We start from the raw sequence: 24604 nt of genomic DNA, 5'->3' as shown, positions 1-24604 counted from the left end.
CCCCTCCCCTCCCCTCCTCTCTCTCTACCCCCTCCACTGTATAACCCTGAGGGTCTCCTTCCATTTCCAAGCATCTGGATTTTTAATAGCACTATTTGGGAGCTTTCTCACCTCCAGGACAAAAAAAGCAAGGCCTCCAAAATGCAGTCCTTCCTTCTCACTGCCACATATTAGCCCACATTTAGAACTTCTAGAATAACCAATCAAAAATTCTTAGACTTTCATCTAAGAACTTAATTTCCCAAGTTGTACACTTTTTCTCTTCTTACCATGAGATCTTCATCTCGATCTGGGGACAACACCAGAGGAATAATGACCTGGTTACGGAACAGTGGGGTCTTCTCATGCTTCAAAACCTTGTTCAGAGTGTTCAACTGTCCAGATAGCAATGCAAAGCTGTCCAGGACAGAGGGCCTGGTGGTGATAAGAAAGTATAGAATGTTCCAACCCTTCCCTGTAATGTAATAATTAAGAGGCTCAAAAGACTCATAGCCCTATGACTAGCCTAGATGAGAACCAAATTGGCTAACAGGAATGATGGGGTTAGGAAAGAAGGACGCACTTTCAGTTTCTGACACAGATACAGAAAAAGGCAGTTCATTGTTTGAAAGGGGTGAGTAACACTGGCAAAATGGGAATCATAGCTATAGTATTACAACTGAAAATTCAGAAACTGGGTAAAATTCTCCTTTCCAACCTGGAAATAAGATCCACTATTCCTGAGTAGGTTGGATCTAAAAGACTAAAAGCCACATCTGTGGAAAGAGATCCAGCAAAAAGGGCCTCTTCACCAGAAAAAAAAAAAAAAAAAAAAAAAAAAAATCCAAGTGTAAGGATCAAAAACAACCTGGCTTGGGAAACTGAGCTTTTCTCTACTTCCTTACCATGGAGGCCCTAAGCCAAACTTTACTTCAATGTTGGGCAACCCAACTCTTTCCAAATCAAAAGATGTTTACAAACTGATAAATGGTTACATCATTAGAAATGTCCTATCCATCAGAGGCCTGGCCCCCCCACCCAGTAAGCCCTCCCCAGCTTGCCCTGGAAATCCAGCCCTCCCCAGCTTGCCTTGGAAACCCTTACCAGGTTAGCCGGTCATACTCGTTTTCCAGCTTATAAATGAAACTTCCCAGTGAGTTCTTCAGATCAGCCACTTGACTCAGCAGTGCATCTAATGATGCCTCAAGCTGCTTCTCCTCTCGCTGCAAATAGGAACAGGTTGGTTACCCAGAGAGACACAAAAGTGTGACACATACAGAATAAAGCTGAAAAGCCAAGTTGTTTTCTATCTTTGGCATCTGGGTTACAGACAGCATCAACCCTTAGACCTTTCAACCCGTTCACCTGACCTCAACTCCTCCTACTTACCAACTGATTTTCTTATTACCCCAAATCCAGGCATGGTTCTTCTCATGATTTTTTTTTTTTTTTAGGTACACCCTATTGTTCCTCATTGAGAAATTTCACCAGATCCAGTGCCTGTTCATTATCTTACGGGTGCCTCTGCAGCACATGTACACCATATTCCTCTGTCTTAGAATCTGCCTTGTGAACCTGGCTATTCTTGTCAACAACACAATTTCTGGGACATCTGCCTATACATAAAGCTTTCTCTGAAAACCAGCTCTGCACTCTCTCGGCCCTGCCTCCTTAGCATTTGATGTTTTGACCTTCTCTTTGTTGAGTTAATGTGCACTCATTTATCTCTGCCAATATTCCCATGCCTCTTTCACAAGTCTGTTGACCCATGAGCATTTATTGAGAGACTATCAGGTGTAAGTTCATGACAAATGAAAAACAAGAAAACTCGCACGTTTCTGAGAGCCAGACAAACAATTTTAAATTCTGGGAATCTGTAAAGCATTTCCTTCCCATTGTCGGACGCTCTTATATTATTCCATTTCTTCACCCTTAACAACTATTGGGCACAAGCTGGTTAAGAATGACGCAAAGCAGTCTTGCAAACTCGGGAACGTGCCCGACAGGAGCTTGACCTTGGGTTCCACCCACAGCCTGAGATTTTTATAAATAGTTTAGCTTTTGGCCTCCGCGGACAATTCCTTCAGCCCTTGGGCTTCTCTCCAATTACAGATCCCTTGTTTGTCTGCATCCAACAGCCTAGTTGGGGCCTGAGTCAGTCCACCACTTTCTTGAGCCGTCTTTCCTTAGATTGATCCTCAGCTTTCCCAAATGACAACCTGATCCTTCCCAACATTCAGGAGGTTAGCGCTGCATCCTTCCTCTCGCCTGAGCCGAGACTGTCCTCCTGTCAGCCGCCTCAATCCCCACTGGCCTCTGCGCTCCCTTTCCAGTTGGCCTCGCCCCCAATCTCCCGTTCAGTGTTTCCATAACAGCCGCAGGCTCTGCCTCCCCAGCTCCTCACTCTCATCAGCCAGGACACTCTCGGTCCTGTTATCCCGGGCTAGCTATCTGCCAGGAGGCCTAACTGGGTTCTCACCTGCATTGCTGCGGGGCGGCTGCAGCAACGACTTCCTCTTCCGGTTTCCCAGACAGCTAGCGCGACTGAGAGGGCTTCATCCACCAATCAGAAAGCTCAGAACTCGGCCTTCCCATCCACTTCCGGTATCATTTTCGTGACGAGATAGACAGGTCAGGGGTCAAGAGTGGAACATCCTCCTTGGCCCGGGCCGGTGCGGGAGGGATGTGTGATGGCCTCGGAGCGCCCGGAGCCGGAGGTGAGGGGCGGGCGGGCGCAGTCTGGAGCCCCGAGACTTGAGGGGGAGGGTCCAAAGAGCAGATTTGGCTTCGCCCTCCTCCTGCGCAGTCTCGGCCGAGCCGGGTCAGCTCTGAAACCAACTCTCCGTGGTCCACAATTTCCTTGGGCGACTAGAGAATTTTTTTACTTTGTTTTGTTTCCTGAAATTTCGTTTGCGTCGGTGACCCTTTGACCTAGTGATAGTGGTATTATCAAACTTGTTTTGATTATTTGTTGCAATTTAGTGGGCAACACGACAGTAGACTGCCTTTGTCGGCTTCTGCATTTCTTAAAACGTTGAAATGCAATAAACAGCATGCGTTAATTTAGTTCTAGGGCTTATGCTTTTGGAAAAAGCAGCTTTGGTTTCATGAAAGAAACATTTGACTAGGGGTAAGACCTTATTCCAGTGTTTATTCTGCTATTTAGCTATTTCTGCAACCTCGGGCAATTCTGGGATGTGTATAATGATACAAATAGTCGTCGTGACTTGCTGGATACTTAACTATTTGCCAGGCACCTTTCTAAAATCAGTTTTCTCAATCCTATGAAGTAATCACCATTATCATCCCTGATGTTTCAGTTGAAGAAATTGAAGCACAGAGCTGTTAATAGTAATAAAGTTAACAGAGCTAGTACGTTTTTTGGCTAGAACAACAAAACTGGCCCCATACTTCCTGTGTTTTGTTGCAGTACTGGGGATTGAACCAGGGGCACTCTATCTCTGAGCTACATTCCCAGCCCTTTATATTTTATTTTATTTCATCTTATTTTTGATCCTGAGGATTGAAAGCACAGATGCTTACCACCAAGCTACATTCCCAGCCCTTTTTATTTTTTATTTTTTGAAAGAGGGATTCACTAAGTGGCCAAGGGTCTAAGATGCTAAGACTGACCTCAAACTTGTGATCCTCCTTCCTCAGTATCCCAAGTTGCTGGGATTACAGACATGCTCCAACCTGCCCAGCTCCCAGCCCTTATGGTTTTTTATTTTGAGACAGGATCTTACTAATTTTCCGAGGCTGGTTTTGAACTTGTGATCCTTCTGCCCCAGCCTCCCAAGTAACTTGGATAACAAGCATGTTCTACTGTGCCCAATCAGACCTTCTGTTCTTAACCATAATGTTGACAGCATAGATAACAGAGTAGCCACAGGATGGCAAATCTCTACTTCATTGGAATTTGTTGTGATGACACCCAACATTGAAAATGATTGGTTGTAGGAAACTATGCCCTACTAAAAAGAGTCGGACATGTTCACAAGGATAATAGAGTAGCCCATGCATCAAAAATATCAATATTGAGAAAAACTATGAAAAGTTGGAATATGTTTCCATATGGGTAAAAACGAGAGGACATTAAGGGATTTTGTCTTTTTTTTTTTTTTTAATATTTTAGTTGTAGATGGACACAATATCTTCATTTTATTTATTTATTTATTTTATGTGGTGCTGAGGATCGAACCCAGTGCCTCACACATGCGAGGCAAGTACTCAACCACTGAGCCACAACCCCAGCCCTGTTGTGTCTTTGTTTTTGAATCATGGGAAAATACAACATACCTTTTAGGCAGAGAGTTAAAATAATCATGTCCCATAAAAATCTAATGTGAGTCACATATGTAATCTTAATTTTTTAAATAGCCACTTAAGGAAGTGAAAAAAGATAGTTAATAGCCAAAAGTTAAGTATTTGTTAATTCCCCCCCCCCCCTTTAGTGCTAGGATCAAACCTAGAGTCTCCCATATGCTAGTAAAGCACTAAACCATTGAACTACATTTGCAGCCTGTGTTTGTTAAATTCTTGATTTGCTTTCTGAAAATTTCATTTCAGAAGATAAAGTGAGCAAAAAGAGTTCTGCCTCTGAACATAAAAAAAGACTTGCTTTTAGAGGATACTAGTATCCCAGTAGAATAAACGTGCCTAGTCAGACTTAGGAAATCATTCATTCATCATATTCTATGGGTATTGCTGTGGACTCAGAATTTTACTAATTATCAGGTGGATACAGAGCACTGTAAGACAGATGTGCTCCCTGTGTTTTCCCCCCATATTTTATCAGTACATTATAATTACACATAATAATGAGATTCCTTGTTATGTACATGTATACAATATAATAATATAATTTGGTCAATATCATTCCCAAATATTTCCCTTTTCCCTCCCCTTTTTCTTCCCTGGGTCCCTTTCCTCTACTGGTCTCCCTTCAATTTTCATGAGATTCTCACCACCATCTTTCTTTTCCTTTTTCCTCTCTGTCTTTTCCATATGAGAGAAAAAGAAACTGCTCTTGATTTTCGAATTTGGCTTATTTTACTTGACATAATTCTCTCAAGTTCCATTCATATTCCTGTAAGTGACATAGTTTCATTCTTCTTTATAGCTGAATAAAGCTCCATTGGGTGTATATACCACATTTTCCTTATTCATTGACAGACACCTAGACTAACCATTTGGCTATTGTGAATTGTGCTGTTATAAACATAGGTATGCATGTATCAATATAGTATGATGACTTTAATTCTTTAGTATAAGTACTAAGGAGTTGTGTAACTGGTGGAACCACTCATATGGTGGTTCCATTCCTAGTCTTTTTAAAAAATATATTTTTAGATGTTGGTGGACCTTTATTTATTCATTTATTGATTATGCAGTGATAAGAATAAAACCCAGTGCCTCACACATGCTAGGCAAGTGCTCTACCACTGAGCTACAACTTCAGCTCCCCATTCCTAGTCTTTTGAGGAACCTCCATGCTCATTTCCATAGTGATTGTATTGATTAACAATCCCATCAACAGGGTAAAAGTGTTCCTTTTTTCTTCACATACTCTCCAGCATCTATTTTTGTTTGTATTATTGATGGCTGCCATTCTAACTGGAGTGAAATGAAATCTCAATGTAGTTTTGATTTGTATTTCCCTAATTGCTAACAATGTTGAACATTTTTTCCATTTAGTTGTTGGCTATTTATATTTCTTTTTTTTTTTTTTTTCTTTTTGGTACTGGGGATTGAACCCAGGAATGCTAAACAACTGAGCCACAGCCCTTTTTTTTTTTTTTAAAGAGAGAGAGAGAGAGAGAGAGAATTTTAATATTTATATTCTAGTCTTCAGTGGACACAACATCTTTGTTTGTATGTGGTGCTGAGGATCGAACCCCGGGCCGCACGCATGCCAGGAGAGCGCGCTACCGCTTGAGCCACATCCCTAGCCCTAACCACAGCCCTTTTTATTGTTTATTTTGAGACAGGGTCTCTCTACATTGCTGAGGCTGGCCTCAAACTGGCAATCCTCTTGCCTCAGCTTCCTGAGTCACTGGGATTACAGTATGTGCCACCATGCCTGGGTTGTATTTCTTCTTTTGAGAGGTGTGTGTTAATAAATGGGAAAATAATAATAAAAGGTGTTAATAAATGGGAAAACAATTTTTCCCATTCATTAATTTTTTTTGGCATAAGTTTTTTGAGATTTTTATGTATTCTGTATATCAAGTCTCTGTCAAGAATAGCTAGCAAAGTAGAGCTGGGCGTGGTGGTGTATGCCTGTGATCCAAGCGATTCGGAAGGCTGACACAGGAAGATCGCAAGTTCAAAGCCAGCCTCAGCAAAAGTGAGGCACTAAGCAACTCAGTGAGACCCTGTCTCTAAAGAAAATACAAAATAGAGCTGGAGATGTGGCTCAGTGGTCAAGTGCCCCTGAGCCTGAGCTCAATCCTCATTACCAAAAAAAAAAAAAAAAAGCAAAGATTTTTAATTTGATGCCACTTTATTTATTAATTCTTTTTTTTAGCTGTCAGTAGACCTTTATTTTATTTATTTGTGGTGCTGAGAATCAAACCCAGTGCCTCACAAATGCTAGACAAGCAGTCTACCACTGAGCTACATCCCTAATCCATCATTTATTAATTCTTGGTGGTATTTCTGAACTTTAAGAGTCCTACTGAGGAAGTTGTTGCTCCTCTTACATGTTGAAGTGTTGACCGTACATTTTCTTCCACGTGTTGCCTAGTTTCTGGTCTATTTCCTAGTTCTTTTATCCATTTTTGAGTTGACTTTTGTGCAGGGTGCAAGCTCCCTATCTTTCTGGGGTAAGTAAACATTGAATTAGGATAATAAGTGCTGCAGTGGAATGAATGACAATGCTTGACCAGGATATTTAACCTATTTCATTGGATCTCAAAGCCTGGAAGAATGACATTTAAGTTTACTAAGTATCTAATACTCCCCCTCAAAAAGTATCTAATTCTCCTAAAATAGGCACTATTATATATTAACAGATGAAGAGAATGAAGCACACAGAGTTTAAGTCCCTGTGCCAAAGCCATATAGCTAATATGCAGTAGAACCAGCATTTAATCCGAGGTTCTCTGAAACTAGATGCATACTCTTATCTGAGCAGTGTGGAGAACTGACAAGAGATAAGGCTGGAGAAGATTCAGTGTGATTCCATGCTAGAGGTTTAGTATAGTGCTGAGGAGGCTTCAGACAGTTCAGGGCTGGGAGTATCTACATTATTTTGTGGAATCTGTGAACAGAAGACAGCACATGGGTTAGAAAAGACTCAAAAAATATTTAGACCTTAACCTCAAAGGCACAGATGCAAGAACCTGGAAACAGCAGTTTAATGAATGGAACCATGTTTCATTCATCCTTGTATACGTGGTATGTAGCACAGTGCCTAGTAGTGTTTTATTCATCTTGGTATAAATGGTATGTAGACTATAAATATAAATATTCCAGAGAATGATAGCCTTCCTCTGGCTCTCCTGCTTAATTGCAATCACATCCCCATGAATATATTCTTATTCACATGTTATCAATGAAGAAATTGAGACCTGGAAAAAAATTAATTAACCTGTCCAGGATCACCTAGATGGCAAATAATAGAATCAGATTTGAAATCACTGACTACAAAAGCCTGCTTTGTCATCTTTGCCAGATTATTTAAAGAGAAGTGCACTTCAGACTTAAGGGAGTTTAATATTGGGGGCATGAAGCTCCATTTGAATGTGGATGCTTTGAAAACACAACTAACTCAAGGATTCTCTACAATAATATGGAAGGATCCCTTGGGGATCTTGTTAAAATTCAGGTTTCTGAGCTCTGTCAACTCTTAATTTGGTTGGTCTATGGTGGTGCCCAGGAATTGAAGATGCATTTTAATAAAAACACCTTAAGCAATTCTGATGCAATTGGGTTCTTGGATCTCACTTTGAAAAACATTCTGCCTTCTTAAATTAAATCTTCTGGTTCTGATAAAGTACATCTTGAATGTGAAGAGAACTTGGGAGATTTGGGGCCTGGAGCTGACTTTGAGGGATCACATATTAAGGGGGAATATTGTAAGAAAATGAGGAAGATGTTCCTAGTTTCAAGAAGATGGATTCTGTAAGAACTGATTGATGAACTAGACTTCATTTTAGCCTTGGGCGTGTCACTCTGTCATTCAAAATAACCTTAAAGGCAAGGTGGAGAAATGGAAGCTGTACAGTAGTGAAATTTCAGCACCAACTAACCTGAAGAAAGCTTTCTAGTAGCATAGTGCTTGCCTCTGCCCTCTAACCGGGTTACCCTCATTTCCCCACTTAGTAAACACTGCTCAATCAATCTTCAGCATCCCTTTCTCCTAAGACCCCAAACTGGGTCAGGTTACTTTCTTACTTGCACATTTTTATCCTTTGAAGAACTTATTCAGATTCTAATATTACAATAAATAGAGTAGTTATTGATTCATGTTTTTGTCCTCCATTATAGGGTAAATTTGATAAGCAGGGAATTAATATTTTTGCTTTCCATTTTATTCTTATGACCTAGCTTCCTCTTGTCTGTCTTATCCTAGAGACCCTTTAAAATGCAAGTAAGCTCATTGTTTAATTCCACTGATTCTTGTTTGTTTTCCTTTTCATAAGAAGATTTCTTCAAAGAAAGGCAGTGGTAACTTTGCATTCTACCATTACTTGTCTCTTGGGAACAGTTCACAGAATGGCTACTTTGAGTAGCTCTAGTCTAGGTCACTACTGTCTTCCTTTGCTTTTAGGGAGTCTTTGTGAATTACATGGTAGCCAGAGTGAATGCCAAAACCCTGTTGAGAGTTGACCTTACCCTGAGGATAAAATCTAAAATGCTAGCAAGAGCTGGGAGGGGGTGGCACAGGCCTGTAATCCCAGCAGCTCTGGAAGTTGAAGCCGGAGGATCATAAGTTTGAGGCCAGCCTTAGCAACTTAGCGAGGCCCTAAGTAACTTAGTGAGACCCTGCCTTAAAATAAATAAAATAAAGGAGCTAGGGATGTAGCTTAGTGGTAAAGCACCTCTGTGTTCACTCCCTATTACCAAAAAAATATATTTTTTAATAAAATAAAATGCTAGCAAAAGCCTACCTCAGCATAGTGTAGGGAAGCAGTGTAAAGTAGTATTTCTTAACGTGTGATTTCACAGACCTAACACAAAATAATACAGAGTCATTTCACATCAGTGTTTAAATTGTCTTTTTGTCTAATTTTGTCAAAGCATCCTTTCTATTTATTACCCCATCATGTTCTTTTTTTATCACTGCTTGAAATCTTTTCTGCTCTTTTTTTTTAATTTTAATATTTATTTATTTTTTTTAGTTTTTGGCGGACACAACATCTTTGTTTGTATGTGGTGCTGAGGATCGAACCCGGGCCGCACGCATGCCGGGCGAGCGCACTACCGCTTGAGCCACATCCCCAGCCCTCTTTTCTGCTCTTAAGATAGAAATGGTTGAGCTGGGATTTTGGCTCAGTAGCAGAGTGCTTGCCTCGCACACACGTGTGAAGCACTGGGTTCAATCCTCAGCACCACATTAAAATAAAGGTATTGTGTCCATCTATAGCTAAAAAAAAAAAAAAGATGGTTAACCTCTGCCCCTTCCCCCACCCCGTGGTAATGGGGATTGAACCCAGGGGTGTTTTACCACTGAGATATGTGCCCGGCTCTTTTTTTTATTTCCTTCATTTTTTAATTTTGAAATAGGATTTCAGTAAGTTGCCTAGGTTGATCAAATATGTGATCCTCCTGCCGAAGCCTCCTGAGTGACTAGGGTTACAGGTGTGGGCTACTGGCCCATTATTAAAACATCCCATTTTTATCCATTTGTCACTCAATAGAAGAGCTTTGCTCATCATTTAATAGATTTGTTGTGCATTGGTTAACTTCTGACCCCGATGCCTACTACTTAGTAAATCACTTAACTCTTTAGAACTTTGGTTTTCTCCTACTAAATATTTTGCTGTGAAGACTGAAGAATCTTACTTAGGTTTAAAAAAAAAAAAAAAACTTAGTACAGGGCCTGGTGATAATTTGTAATAATTAACTTTTATTATGTTCTTACTTAGTACCAGACACTGTACTGAGCACAACATATGTGTAATTTTCTTTGATCCACATAACAGCAGTTTAGATTGGTGTTAGGATTATTTCCATTTTTATTAATGAGGGCACTGAGGCTTAAAGAAATTAAATACCTTTTCTATAATCACAATAAGCTAATAAGTGGCTAACTTGGGATTCAAGCCTGAGCTATCCAAATCTCAAATTCTTGCAATTAGCATCTATAGAATGCTGTTGAATACAATTTGTGTGTCCAGTAGATGTGAGTTCCTCCTTCCCTTCTGCTATCATCTTTGTTTCCAGTATCTGCTTCTGTTTCTTTTTATCCTTGCCTTCTGTCTTAGAAAAGAAGACTTTTTACATCCTTAACTATTGCATCTCTGCTGTCCATGTCTCAATGTCTTCTCTGACATTGGGCACCCTTTCTTACTGCATTTCCAGGGCCTTTTCAGTCTCCTGTGTGCATATTTCCCCATTATGGGGAGAATAAATTTTTGCTTCCTTTTGCTATCATATTTCTCAACAGGTAGTTATTGGCTGCTGTTCATTTCTCCTCCATCACCCTCTCTTCAGTCCTTGTAACTAGTATCTGCCTCACTAGGCAGAACACAAGAAGAAAAATGTGTGATTTGTCTAGGACAAGCAAAAGTAAAGGAGTGAGAAAGTGGGAAAGCTCCGGCCATTTGGTTCTAAATTTCCTCTATGAACAGATAGGCAAATTATCTGCTGGAAGTGCAGGAGTTACAAGATTGGAAACCCGTCTATAGGGAATTGGGAAGGTTGTTGATCAGGGAGAGGTTAAGGGACTGGTGAAGATCTGCTAGAGTTGGCACTGCTGACAAAGTGACAGTTTCTTCCTGTCATAGTACAGCTGCCATGATATACATGTGAACAGAAGAGAATGTCACATTCATCTTGACTCAAGCCTTTGGCAGGGCTTGTGTAGTAGAAGGGCTTGGGCAGAGGAACTGATGCTTGTTAGAACATTGTGGAGGTGACCACATCTGAAGCCACAAAGGAAAGAAACTAGAGTGTTGGCAAACAAGAGGTATGTGAATGGAGATGGTGACCTGCAGAGGTGTGGTTTCAAGATATTCACTTGGGATGCTGGCCATTTACTTACTGATTATTTCTTTAGGGCCTGCTGTTGTTAAGACTTAGGAGAAACTGTCTGACGTTCATGTAATATATCAGGGACCTACTGAGTATTGAGTTTGAATCAATTTGCTAAGTACAAAGGCACAAAATATAGAACAAGACCCAATCCCATCCCTGAAGAGCTAATAGGTATAGGAGAAACCCTCATTAAACATTTGTGGAAACATAATGTGGGAAGGTCACTTCATCTTTGTGGAGGTCTGTGCAGAGTGAATGGGAACAGAGGGTTGAGAATAGACTTGCTGGTAACACCTTGCATAGTGGCGGGGGTGAACTTGCTGTCTTGGCTCTCACAAAGTGTCAGTTCCTTGGACACATTACTTATACAGGATCCATATATATACTGAAACTCAGTGCCTTTTCTTTTAGATTTATTAATGTCTCTGTCCCTAGGTGGAAGAAGCTGGGCAGGTGTTCCTGTTAATGAAAAAGGATTATCGAATCTCCAGAAATGTTCGCCTGGCTTGGTTCCTCAGTCATCTGCATCAAACTGTGCAGGCCACACCCCAGGAGTTGCTGGTGAGGTCTAGAGATAGGCATGAGGGAATGACCCAGAAGGATCTGCTTTGTTGGAGTGTGTTAGAAACAGACAGGAGGGGAGACTAATTCTGAAAGCTCTAAGTTGGGGGTCGAGGGGAGGGGGGGGTCAAGTGACTGCCCACAAGATGATTCCCCAAGGGAAATCTGAATAATTTTTCCAGATAATTGGGGGAAAGAGTAGGTGATTATTTATGGGAAGCAGAACAGTATTAAAGGCAGGTCTAGGGAGCACTTTATAACATTTGATTCACTACCACACTTTAGATTAAAATTAGGATTATTTCTATTTTATAAATGAGGACACCAAGACTTAAAGAGATTAGGTGCCTTTTGTACAGTCTCACAGCTAATAAGTGGCCAAATTGGGATTCTGGGAAGAAAGCAGTGACTCTTTCCTGGTCCTTTTCTTCTTATATCCATCTTAATTACCAGCTTCAGTCTGAGCAGGAGTTAGAAGTCCTCAGTATCCTGCCTCCTGGGTGGCAGCCAGATGAACCAGTGATCCCAAGACCATTCCTCCTCGTACCTTCTACTCGGGTTACCTTCCTGGCTTGGCAGTATCGATTTGTCATTGAGCTGGACCTTAGCCCATCCACTGGCATTGTGGTAAGTAGTTGGAGGGAGACTCTGGGAAGCAGGGATGGAGTGAAGGGTGAGGAAGAGAGAAAGGCCTATGGGGGAGGTAAAAAAGGATCCCAATCTACCATTGTGGGAAGAAGATGAACTTATAAAGGAATTAGGACTGTTAAAAGATAGTCCCATTCCATCTGTGGCACTATATTTAGGGATGTGAATAGTCATAAGATGAGAGTCCTACTGACTTGTGGAAGCTGCTTGTTTCTGCCCTCTGCTTAGGGTTGCTTTTGGGCACCCTGAGAGAGCTTTCTTTGCATTGCCCTCAGGATGATTCCACAGGGGAGATCTTATTTGATGAAGTTTTCCATGCCCTGTCCCGCTGCCTGGGCGGGCTGCTTCGGCCCTTCCGAGTGCCTGGATCTTGCATCGACTTCCAGCCTGAGATCTACGTAACTATCCAGGCCTACTCCTCGATCATTGGCCTACAATCCCACCAGGTAGTTCATCCCCCTCCAACTTTCTACCCACAGACCAAATTTCCAGTAATCTGCTAAGTACTCACCCTGTCTCTACTATTTCTACCCAAGTCCCCAGCTCTGCTGGTTTCTTTAGCCTGTTCTAAGTTATTCCCATGAGTCTCTGTTTCCTTGAAAACAACCAGTTCCTCTTGCCTTAAAGATGCTTTCTAAGGATGGATCAGTTGACATTGATTAGACAATTGCCTATCTCACTCACCTCTTGAGTTTTGTCAGATGGTTTCTCTTGCACGAACTCCTGGGACTACCCCCCAGGAGATGATTTTTTTTGAATATTTTGTGATTTTGAACTTCTACAAATATTCAGAAATGTAATTTATTTTAGGGACAGAGAAGGGTCATATTTTCCCAGAGCCTGTGAACTGTCAGATATAATGCTGACCACACTGATAATTACAGGGCTCATCTGCCACCCAAGCAGGCTATCATAAGACACTCCTTTTGGAGAATGGCCAACTCTGTTACAGAAATATCTGTTTGGGGCTTAGATAAGCATTGGCCTATTTCCCCTCATCTGCTTTTAACCTCAACTCATTGGTAGGGGCTTTTCCTGAAACTGTCCCTGCTGGCTATATTGTCACCTTAGCCATCAAACTTTTTGTGGGAGACAGACAGAAGCCAGGAACAGGCTCTGAAGGTCTGAAGTATACACCAACATACCTGGTGCATGCCAGATCCCAGGGCAGGGACTGTCAGCCCTTTGTCCCAGTTTAAAGTGCTCTTCTGGGACAACTTTTAGCCTGGTGGTTACAGGCCACATCCCCAGACAGAGGCCAGGCTTTGCAGGTGCTGATAGCCAAAGCAGAGAGAGTATGGGTGTTAGGTAATCACTTAAAACTTTGTTCTGCTTGGCAAACACTGAAGCCTGACCTATGCCAGGCCCAGGCTATGTTCTGAAGACCCAGATGAATCAGGTACTGTCTTTGTCCTGTTGGAAGGAGTTTAGCATTCAGCGGGGGAAATAGATATTGCAGGTGGTAATTTCAGTTGAACATGATAAGGGCACTGATAAGTTATGGCTGGGGTGCTGCAGGAACACCAAGAGGGAGCATCCAATCAAGCCTGGAACAGTGACAGGGAAGTCTTTTAGACAAAGCAGCATTTGAACTGAGTCTTGAAGAAAGAACTTGGGTTAACTGTTCAAAAAAGGGAAGACCAGCAAAAGCAAAGGCACAGAGCTATAAAACTGCACTCTCAATCACAGGTTTTTGAAGGAGCTACATATTATTCAGTTTTGATAGGGTAAAGTTTGAATATAGGAAAGTGGTGGTACAGAGAAGACCAGAGACAGAGGGGGGATCAATTAGGAAAGGCTTAGAATATCAATCTAAGGACTCTGTCCTTTATTCTATAGGGGAGTTAAGAGCACTGGATCATTGCCTGTGTTTGCCTGACCATCCCCATCCCTATTTTGTATTTTATTTAGAGACAGGGTCTCACTGAATTGCGTAGCACCTCGCTTTTGCTGAGGCTGGCTTTGAACTCTAGATCCTCCTGTCTCAGCCTCCAGACTGCTGGGATTACAGGCGTGAGTCACCAGACCCAGCCAAAATGGGGATATCAATAGCACCAATATACGGTGATTGGATTAATACATGTCAAGTAGTTGAACAGAACTTGCCCCAGAGAAAACATGCAAATGTTAGCTTTTCAAATAATTAGCCATAGGTATGAGGGGAACCTCTGAAAGTTTTGAATGGACAGCAACAGAATCAGATTTGTACACAGGTAAGATCATACTTATTTGTGGGAAGTATGGAGGATGGATTGGAGACAAAGTCTGGATGTAAGGAGAACAGGCAGAAAATGATTGTCATTTGGGAGAGAGGGTTTTACCTGAACAAGGACAGCAGCTGAGGGGAAAGAGAGAATTTTCTTAGGTAAGCTCCCAGGGCCACTAATCACCCCCAAGCCAGCCTCCACATCTTCTCTGTAGTTCCTCAAGGTATATCATGCAACTCTAAAAGAAAAGTTAGTGGGTGTGATGACACAAGCCTATAATTTCAGCTACTTGGGAGGCTGAAGCAGGAGGATCATAAGTTTGAGGCCAGCTTGGGCAATTTAACATGATACCTGTCTCAAAATAAAAATGGCTCGTAAGGCTTGTGATTATTATAGCTCAATGATAAAGTATCCATGGGCTCAATCCCCAGTACCTCAAAAAAAAAAAAAGAAAAAAGAAAAGAAAAACAAAGTTAAATTGCATTTATTTATAATACATGTCCTTTGAAGATTTGAAAGCCACATTAAAATATAAAGAGCTGGGCATGGTGGTACACATCTCCCATCTACTTCAGAGGCTGAGGCAGGAGGATGGCAAGTTTGAAGCCAACCTGGGCAACTTAGTGAGACCCTGTCTCAAAAAATAAAAAGAGCTGGGGGTGTAGTTCATTGCTAGAACACTTGCCTAACATATGCAAGGCCCTGGATTCAATCCCAATGCCAATAAAAAATAAAGGAAATAAAAAATAAAAAGGAAAAAAACAAAACTCACCTATAATATAATACTCAGAAATAAATATTGTTAACATTTTATGAAATTGCCTTCTAGTCTAGTGAGTATATATTGATTCTCCCCCACCACCATCCCTTTATTCAAAGACAGAAAGAGAACTATCAGGTGCATTCAGGACATATGACTTCTGTGTCCTACTCTCTTTAATACAGGTATTGTCCCATATCATGAAAATTTTCTTTGAGAGCTTGTTTGGAAATACTGAAAGGGAAGTGCAGCTACTTGTATACTCTTTTTTTATTTTTATTTTTATTTTTTTAGTTGTCAATGTACCTTTATTTTTTATTTATATGTGGTGCTAAGAATTGAACCCAGTGTCTCACACATACTAGGCAAGTGCTCTACCACTGAGCTACAACCCCAGCCCTACTTGTATACTCTTGACTAAAGAATGATCCTCCTCTATCAGAGAAGGTCATCTTCTTAAACTAAGCTCACAGCTTTGGGAGGGATTCCCATGGAGCAGTGAGGGAGGATGGGGACACCTGCCTAGCCAGCCAGATCAGTTGAATCAACCCTGCCAATCAATGGGGTGACTGATGTCATAGCCAGATCACCCTCACATCCATGAAATATTCTTTGAAAATGATTTTAATTACTCCTTATCTTACTATTTTATCCTGAAATATTTAGCCAGCCCCTTATTGTTGGCCAGTTGTGTTGTCCCAGTTTTACTACTTCTAAACAATATAGATAGGAACATCTATATTGTGATTATTTTATCTCATCTTTCTGTTGCTCCAGTTCCTGCTACTTCTCTGTTTTCCTTCTCACAGGCCTATAGAATGGGACAGTGTTCCACTTTCCCTCTCCGGCTGTCCCTATCCCCTTACAAAGTATGGAATAGAGAGTGAAGAAGTAGAAGAAGTTGTTCCACAGGAGGGTAGGAGTCAGGGAGAAGAAGTGGGCATGAAGGACAGGTTATAGGAGTGTGATGAGAAAAGAGGGGTGAGATCCTGGGGTCCACCATAAGGTCTTACAGATTTGTATATAGGGGGCACTTATTTATATTTGAAGTAGAAGGAAATGAATCCATGGAGAAAGAGTGAAGATCCTAGAGAGACAAGAAGTTTGTGAAGAGATGGAGAGAGATTAGCTCTAGGTGGAAAGAGTAGGATAAAGAACCCTTTCTTGAGAGTCTCAAAGAGAGAACAAGAACATGGATAAATGTAAACATGTCATAGACTTTGAGGGGAATTTCCAGAGGGGTGGATTTCCAGGTTAGGGCCAGTTCTTATTAGCTGACCTCCTTTATGAAGAGTGGTAATAGTTATCTGCTGAGAGTAAAGGAAAGGAAGGAACATTTATGGGGGGAATAAGAAGAACATTTTGAGTTCAAAAGAAGCAATAACCTCCAGGATACCTGTGTGTATCTTAAGAAATGAGTAAAAGGAGTTTGCTGGGCTGAGGTGGGCAGTTTACAGACAACATACCAAAGCCCATTATGGAAGGAGCTGGGAGATCTTATGATGCCCCCATGTGGGAGACTTGGGAAGCCCAGGGTGGAGGGCCCTAAGCAGAGGTAAATATCGTGACCCCAGATTAAGGTGACGATGTCTTGGGGCTATGTGCAGGATTGCCGTGTACCTAGGCTAAGAATTGGTGAAGTAGATTTAAGAAGGAGGAACTGGCTGTGGAGTCATTTGATCCTGGTTGGGTGGGAAATTAGGATTGCCTAGAGGGAGCTATGGAGAATAAGCAGAGAGAGCAGAGATCTGTAGGGGCCAGTACCCCACTGTGGTCCTATCTCAGTCTTTCCCTTGTGCTTCTCAGGTGCTTGTACAAGGTTGCCTTTTGGACCCTTCTCAGCGGGAAGCATTCCTTCAGCAGGTGTATGATCAGCTCTGCCTCTTTGAGGATAAGGTGGCTGCCATGCTGCAGCAGCAGTATGATCCCCAGAGCCAGGTATGTGGGAGAGAAATGGGTAGAGACTATTTTGAAAGAGAGTACATAGGATGGAGGGCAGAGAGGAGGATTGTACCACCTAGAGAGGGTAAGGATGGCAGAAAAGGACTAATAGCCAGGGGCAGAGTGAGACAAGGACAGATGTGCTAGTGAATATTTAAAACTAGCTTTAGAGGACGGTGACTCAGATTCTTGGAGGGAGAAAAGGTGAAGGCCATTTGCTTGTGTTTTTTCAATCCCAGATCCTCGTCCTGTGAGGATCTGAGAAGCTGACCATAAGTGGCTTTGATTTCGAGTTAGTATTTTGTACAATCTTAGGCTTACTAGAATTGCTGCTTGGCTCACTAGAATTGCTTTGGATATCACAGAAGTTGCCAGGCAAGTAGCAGTTCTGTGTGCCTGATGACTGGTATGGAATTGGATTGTTTATAAAATATTTCATGATAGTGATGGGAGAATATGGAAAAAGGCCCTTCTTGGCAAAAGGTAGAGAAGCCCTGCCTCAGTACAGTCTGATGGTTCGTCTGGTGTTGACTCCCTTCCCATCTGAGGTTCAGCAGCTGAGCACATGTGTGGAAGGGAGAACAGTAGGACTCAGCAGCATCGTGGGGAGCTTGGGGTCTTCACATGATTAGGCCTGGGCAGTACAGGGCTATAAATTCTGGTTTGGGAGCTGGAAGCGTAGCTCAGTGGTAGAGCACATGCTTAGCTTGGATTCAATTCCCAGCACTACAAAGAAAAAAGAAAAAGAAGAAGCTAGATATGGTGGTATGTGCGTGTAATACCAGCTACTTGGGAGGCTAAGGCCAGAGAATCATTAGTTTAAGGCCAGCCTCAGCAGGTTTTAGTGAAACCCTGTCTTAAAATAAAAAGTGAAAGGACTGAAACATAGCTCAGTGGTAGTGCACTCTGAGTTCAGTTCCCAGATAAATAAATATTAAATAAATAAAAATTGATTAAATTTAAAACAGAAGAAAAATTATAAATTCTGATTTTGCTGTGGATGAGGCAGCAATGCAATCTGTTGTAGTCTAACTTTTCTGTAACTTGGGGCCAGGCAGAAGACCAGTCCCCAGACTCAGGGGAGCCCTTGGGCCGGAAGGTGGGAGTTTCCATGGTGACAGCTGATCTTGGACTAGTCAGTATGATTCGTCAGGGCATCTTGGCACTGCAGTTACTGCCCTCAAACTCCAGTGCAGGTCAGTAAAAAGAATGTTGATGGGAATGGGGAAATGGGGATCCGCAAGGGTGGGGGGATATTGACAAAGATAGAGATTCCTGGGGATCAGTGGGTCTTAGGGAAGAGGACCTGTTTCATTGTTTGCAAAATATAAATCTGCACTAGTGTATATCTTGAGTATCCTCAGCTCTGGCAACCATCAGGGACCCTAGTGGAAAGGAGTAGAATTACAAGGACATCATGTAGGGGAGATTGTGATCTAGCATCACGAGAAAGAAGCAGGAGGGGAGGAGAGAAGGAAAGGTATTAGAGGTTTATAAAACATGTTGATGAGTGGACACTGAGGTCTTCAGAGCCCTGTCCATTGGGTGCCTCCTTGTTAGTTTGGTCTGGCCAGTGCTGCAGGTCTGAATCTTGTTTTCTGCCTCAGGTATCATTGTGATCACAGATGGGGTGACCAGTGTACCTGATGTTGCTGTCTGTGAGACACTACTGAACCAGCTTCGCAGTGGTACTGTGGCTTGTTCCTTTGTTCAGGTGAGCACTTTATAGGAAGGAGAAGGAGTTGGGTATCTCACAAAGTCAGATGTGGCTGGTTACTTTCTTACAGGTGAGATTTTTCAAATGAAGCTAATGACATAGTTGCCTTGGGGAGAAGCTAATGACATAGTTGCCTTGGGGAGAACGTGTCATGTCTAGAGCAATAGAGGTAGCAATGGTAGAAGAGGATTCTCATTTTTGTCCCCTTTCTTTAGGATTTGGGAGATAGCATGTTAAATAAAAAGAATAGAAATTTCAAAATCTGAGTCAGTTTCAGCTCCACCTATCCCATTAGGTTAGTTATTATTATTTGGTTTCAAGGGTTAAAAAACCAGTTCAAACTAGCTTAAGCGAAGGGGAGGGAAGGCATATACAGGGAACTACAGCTTATGGTAGACTAGAGAGGTAGACATAGCCAAGCATGGAAAGCTGGTTTGGCCATATTAAGAAGTAAAATGCATAGTTCTATGGGTGATGCAGATATACAGCAGGAAAATCACTAGTTGATTTACATTTTATAAAGGCTATTCTTGCTGCTGAGTCAAAGGCAGGAGTGGAGACAGAGAGACAATTAATTGCAATGGTTAGTAAGAGGAGCAGGGCTTAAATTAGGGAATTTAGGGGCAAGCAGTTTGAGAAAATAAAGAGATAGAGTTAATATGACTTAGGATTAGCAAGATACTAAGGGACAGATGAGGGAGAAAGAGAAGTTAAGAGTGTCTCCAAGTATCTGACTGGGGAGCATGCAGAGCAAATGGAAAGAGAAGCAGTTGGGGTGGAGTGGGGACAAGATGATAAATTTTGTGTATGCGTATGTTTTGTTCAGGTTCATGTGTGTTGTGTTTGAGGTTCCTGTGATTGGTCACAATATAGTAGTTAAGAACATTGCCTTTGGAGTAAGGAGTGCCAGTCTGAATTCTGGCTATATTTATTAGCTCTGGGACCTTGGACCCACCAGTTCACCTCTAGGTTGGATTCATTTATAAATGGAGATTATCAGAGTACCTACCTCCAATGGTGAGATCATACCTTTAAAGTACATATGAAATGGCTGCAATTCATAGCAGTTAACAGTTGGATATGCAGACCCTGATACTCAAGAGACAGGGTAGATTAGAGAAGTCAGAGGTTTTGGAAGAAATGAGTAGTTAACATTGCAAGATGCAGAGAAAGATTAAGAGGGATGAGGAATGAAAAGTACCCTTTGGATGTAATAATTAGGTCACTGGGATCCTTTTCAGAATCATTTTAGTGAAGAGGCTGTGAGGGAAATTTTTGCTGTGGATAGAAGAGAAGGAAGTAGAGATAAGTGTTGACACAAGAAATTTGGCTGTTCAGATCAAGTGGGGAACAAGAAAGAATGGTAGCCAGAGGAAAGCACAGGGAAGAAGGAGGGGTGTTTATTCTATTTTTTTTTTTTTTTAAGTTAGAGACTTAGGCTTTGTTCTAAGGGGTCATAGTGAAGAAGAGTTTGAAAAAAGGGAAAGAAAGAAGAAGCTGATGGAGTAAAGTCCTGAATTGACAGGTGGACGTTGGCTCTAGTAACAGATTGAGGAATTCTTTCAGAGCAGACAAGTGTTATTTCTTTCTTTGAGTTAGAAGATAGAAGTGAAGATGTAGATAAATTCTACCAAAGGCCCCATTTCTCTCTGAAGTAAAAGATAATGATGATCGGGGCTGGGGATGTGGCTCAAGTGGTAGCGCGCTTGCCTGGTGTGGTTGCGGCCCGGATTCGATCCTCGGCACCACATACAAACAAAGATGTTGTGTCTACGGAAAACTAAAACGTAAATAAAATATTAAAAAAAAAAAAAGATAATGATGAATACCATAAGGAAGGGAGGCCAATGTTGAGAAGATGATACAGGCTTAAGGACAACCCTGAATAAGTAGTTGGGTGGGGTGTCATGATTTGACACAGGACCAGCCTACACACCGTGCGATTTTCTCCATTTGCGCACCATTGATTTGACTGAGTATAGAGGTTGTGATCCTAGTTGGGGTTTTGAGGTAGGAGCAGAAAACTGTGAAGAAGGTCAGGGATTTGAGAACAATGTTTATGAAATTGCTTGAATTAAGGATCCAAGTGGGGCAGGGGTTGCATAGAAGGGTCAGGATAATGCTATTAGACTTGGAGAGAGCACACTGAAGGCCTGGAAGACCCAGTGTGGTCAAAGAGCAGCAGGAAGAGGGCAGAAGGAAACTAAAGGGATAATCACGTGTCATGGATTATAGTGATTTAGAATTGCAAAGATGAATTGTTCCAAGTGAAGCCAAGCCCCAAGATATAGCCAATGTGCAATAAAATAGAGATAAGGGTTAAGGAACAAAGCAGCCAAGGAACTAGATGAATCATCTAGGCCAGATAGTGAATATTTAAGCCTAAAGGGGTTTGTCACAACTGTTGGGCTGTGCTGTGGTGGTGTGAAGGCTCTCGAATGGTAGTGTGAAAGCAACCAAAGACAATACAAAATGAATGGCATGGCTGAGTTCCAGTAAAACCTTATTGATAACAATAGGTGATGGGCTAGATCTGGCCTCAGTGTATATGAGTTTGCCAATTTCTGATCTGTAGCCTTTGCATTGGCCTCAGAAAGCTTATTTGCAATGCAGACCTCAGGCTATACCCTGACCTCCTGCATTTTAACAATATCTCTGGGGCAGGGATTGGTGGGGGTTCTATATGTTCTGAAGCTTGAGAAACACTTTATTAGAGATACACACTGAAGTCTTTCAGGATGGTGACAGGAAACCAATGAACCAGTTGCTAAAATCTTTAGTGAAGGAAGAAAAGAGTATTTGATGTTGAGGAAGAAGGACAGAAGATGATGTAACCAAATGGTATGGGCTTCAGACAGAAGGACTCAAGGAAGGGCAGGCACAGAGGGGAATGGTGGCTTGCTTCTCCCCTAGTCCCAGCTCCCTCTCTTGCTATTCATCATCTCCAGTTCCTCTGTTGGATCAGGGACTCTACTTGTTCACTTTCTCCAGGTGGGAGGCGTTTACTCTTATGACTGCAGTTTTGGACATGTGCCCAATGTGGAATTGATGAAGTTTATTGCAATGGCAACATTTGGTTCCTACCTGTCCACTTGTCCTGAACCTGAGCCAGGCAACCTGGGTCTGACTGTCTACCACCGGGCATTCTTGCTCTACTCCTTCCTACGCAGTGGTGAAGCACTGAACCCTGAATATTACTGCGGTAAGAGGCAGGCTGGGTGGGATGGAAGGGGGAATATAGAATGGGCCCAGAGATTATGCCGTCTAGGCTTTGGAAGAACTGGAAGTCTAACAGATCTGGAGCTGTTCCCACAGTGATTTCTCTTCCCCTTGTGTAACTGTCCACTAATAGATCACCATTTTCTCTTTCCCCATCTTCACTGGGCCCCCAGGTTCTCAGCACCGCCTATTTAATGAGCACCTAGTCTCTGCAAGCAGCAACCCTGCCCTGGCCTTGCGCCGGAAGAAGCATACTGAGAAGGAGGTGCCAGCTGACTTGGTCAGCACTGTGTCTGTACGGCTTCGAGAGGGCTACAGTGTCCGAGAGGTCACATTGGCCAAAGGTGAGGTCATTAGGTCCTACTATAATTTCACAGATCTTTGAGAACTTTTGTGCAGGTAGACCTGTTGAACAGAGTGGAAGACACCCATATAACACCCCTGAAAGAGCATCACTATGAGAGACTCTGCTTGTCATTTGAGAGTTGCCTTCAGGGTTCACTTCTCCCAGCAAGTAATTTCCCAACTCCATCTCCTTTTTCACAAGGTGAACCAGCTGAGACGAGTGTAGTGCCCTGAACTTGGTTTTATTTTCAAATTACTCCTGCAAACTTCTTTTTGAGTCAGTTGACAGACTCTGGGCCTGAAACCTATGGAACTGTGCTTGGAACCTTTGGCCAGGCTAGAGTTCCATGAGGTAGGTGAGGTTTCAGATAGGAATCTCTCTAGGCCAGGAGTCCTAAGCCTTCTTCACCTAACTGGCCCTTCTGCTCCCCTGAAGGAGGCTCCCAATTGGAAGTGAAGCTGGTGTTGCTTTGGAAACACAACATGCGCATTGAGTATGTGGCTATGGCACCCTGGCCCCTAGAGCCTGAGGGTCCTCGAGCAACACGGGTGGAGGTGACAATGGAAGGTGGCTATGACATTTTGCATGATGTGTCCTGTGCACTAAGGCAACCCATTCGTTCCTTATATCGTACCCATGTTATCCGCCGTTTCTGGAACACACTGCAGAGGTAAGCGAGGTCACCACTTGGTGAATAATGCCCTATTTGTTGTATGGAGGGATGGGTTTGTGAAACTGGGAGTGGGGGAGGGTCATCCTGAGCACCAGGCTGTGTCTTTGGTCCTGTCTCCTTGGGGTTCCCCTCAACTGCACCTAGCAGAGTCAGCTGTGGCTCAGGCTTGGCCCTTATTTGACAGCATTAACCAGACTGACCAGATGTTAGCCCATCTTCAGTCCTTTTCCTCAGTGCCAGAGCACTTCACACTTCCAGACAGCACCAAGAGTGGAGTGCCACTCTTCTACATCCCTCCAGGCTCTACCACCCCGGTGAGTAGCTCTGATGCTTGGTAGCCCCTTTTCTGTTCACCTGGGTAGGGATCAGCACAGTATCTGGATCCCAGACCAACTTCTGTTCCTTCTCTTTCAAGGAACAGAAACTAGAAGCTTCACCTTTGACCTTGAAAGCATCTCTTTTCCATCTTCTAAGGCCCTGGGGAAGGGGAGGAGAAGGATCCAAAAGGTCCTTAACAGATCATGGGTGTCTGACATCTTGCAGAATGTTCAGGTGGTGGTCCCTCAGCAGACTGTGCACTCCCTCACCCCAACCTCCCCAACCTGTTCCCAACCATCACCAACCACTGTGAACTGTGTGCTTTCTGAATGCCACAGCTTCCTTTGTCCTGTGCTGTCTTCGCACTCGGTGAAGACATGGCTGGCAGCCTCACGCTGATGGGCACATGGCTTACATGGGTGTGCAGCAGCGTCATCACCAGGTGTTGTCATCACTCAGTTTTTCTTTGAAAGTCAGTGACATAAGCTGGGCAGGTTCCATCTTCCTGCTGAATTCATCTTTAAGGAAAGGCTACACATTTTGTCTCTGGCTCAGTCATACTAATCTAGCCTTCAGATTGGAAGCTGTTTTTCCTCAATCCCAAGTTAGGCTACAGCCCTTAGCCTTAACCTACTTCTGTCTTTGACCCCTTGAACTGAGTCTGCCTTGGCTCTGTTTGCTGGTTGTCCACATATGCTCCCATAGGGCTATCTCTTCTGTTCCCAGGTGCTCTCCCTTCAGCACAGTGGTTCTGACTCATCTCATGCCCAGTTTGCTGCCTATTGGAAGCCAGTACTGTCTATGGATGCTAATTCATGGCAGCGTTGGCTGCACATGCATCGCCTGGTGCTCATCCTAGAGCATGACACGTGCGTACCTTCAGGGCTAGGGCCATAGTTTGGGTGGAGGAGCAGGGGTAAGAGGATAGGGAGTGATGGGAAGGGTACCAGCTGTGTTCATGTCTTCCTGTTTATCAGCCCTGATAATCTCAGGCTTAGGGGAGGAAGCAGTCTACTCTTCCCCCCCAAGA

At 42.7% G+C, this 24604-nt stretch overlaps 2 protein-coding genes across 10 annotated transcripts in view; one reads left to right on the top strand and one right to left on the bottom strand.

Moving 5' to 3' along the window:
- Positions 1 to 2595, bottom strand: part of Med8 (mediator complex subunit 8) — a 16111-nt gene extending 13516 nt beyond the window's left edge. For 5 of the 9 annotated variants that reach the window (XR_007352056.1, XR_007352057.1, XM_048815578.1 and 2 more), the window contains exons 1-3: positions 1814 to 2452; positions 1084 to 1202; positions 270 to 414 (exon numbers count right to left, since the gene is read on the bottom strand). Coding sequence is in view for 7 of the 9 variants with exons in the window: in XM_048815578.1 (XP_048671535.1) it covers positions 270 to 414; positions 1084 to 1202; positions 1814 to 1864 (315 nt within the window). In the remaining 2 variants the exon portion in view is untranslated. The other 4 variants (XM_015485143.2, XM_015485146.2, XM_048815579.1 and 1 more) reach the window with 3 other exon arrangements.
- The window catches only part of Szt2 (SZT2 subunit of KICSTOR complex), a 50774-nt gene continuing 28747 nt past the window's right edge, over positions 2578 to 24604 (top strand). Inside the window, exons 1-12 of the mRNA XM_015485131.2 lie at positions 2578 to 2696; positions 11620 to 11745; positions 12199 to 12372; positions 12669 to 12839; positions 17167 to 17298; positions 18356 to 18497; positions 18909 to 19015; positions 22010 to 22220; positions 22411 to 22581; positions 23019 to 23253; positions 23441 to 23570; positions 24301 to 24443. Coding sequence (XP_015340617.1) covers positions 2670 to 2696; positions 11620 to 11745; positions 12199 to 12372; positions 12669 to 12839; positions 17167 to 17298; positions 18356 to 18497; positions 18909 to 19015; positions 22010 to 22220; positions 22411 to 22581; positions 23019 to 23253; positions 23441 to 23570; positions 24301 to 24443 — 1769 coding nt within the window. The 5' untranslated portion in view covers positions 2578 to 2669. The remainder of the gene's footprint in view (positions 2697 to 11619; positions 11746 to 12198; positions 12373 to 12668; positions 12840 to 17166; positions 17299 to 18355; positions 18498 to 18908; positions 19016 to 22009; positions 22221 to 22410; positions 22582 to 23018; positions 23254 to 23440; positions 23571 to 24300; positions 24444 to 24604) is intronic.

The sequence above is a fragment of the Marmota marmota genome, unplaced genomic scaffold (assembly GCF_001458135.2).
Source record: "Marmota marmota marmota unplaced genomic scaffold, marMar, whole genome shotgun sequence".
Taxonomy (NCBI): Eukaryota; Metazoa; Chordata; class Mammalia; order Rodentia; family Sciuridae; genus Marmota; species Marmota marmota.
Note: the sequence above shows the minus strand (reverse complement) of the source record. Positions and strands in the feature narration are given on the sequence as shown.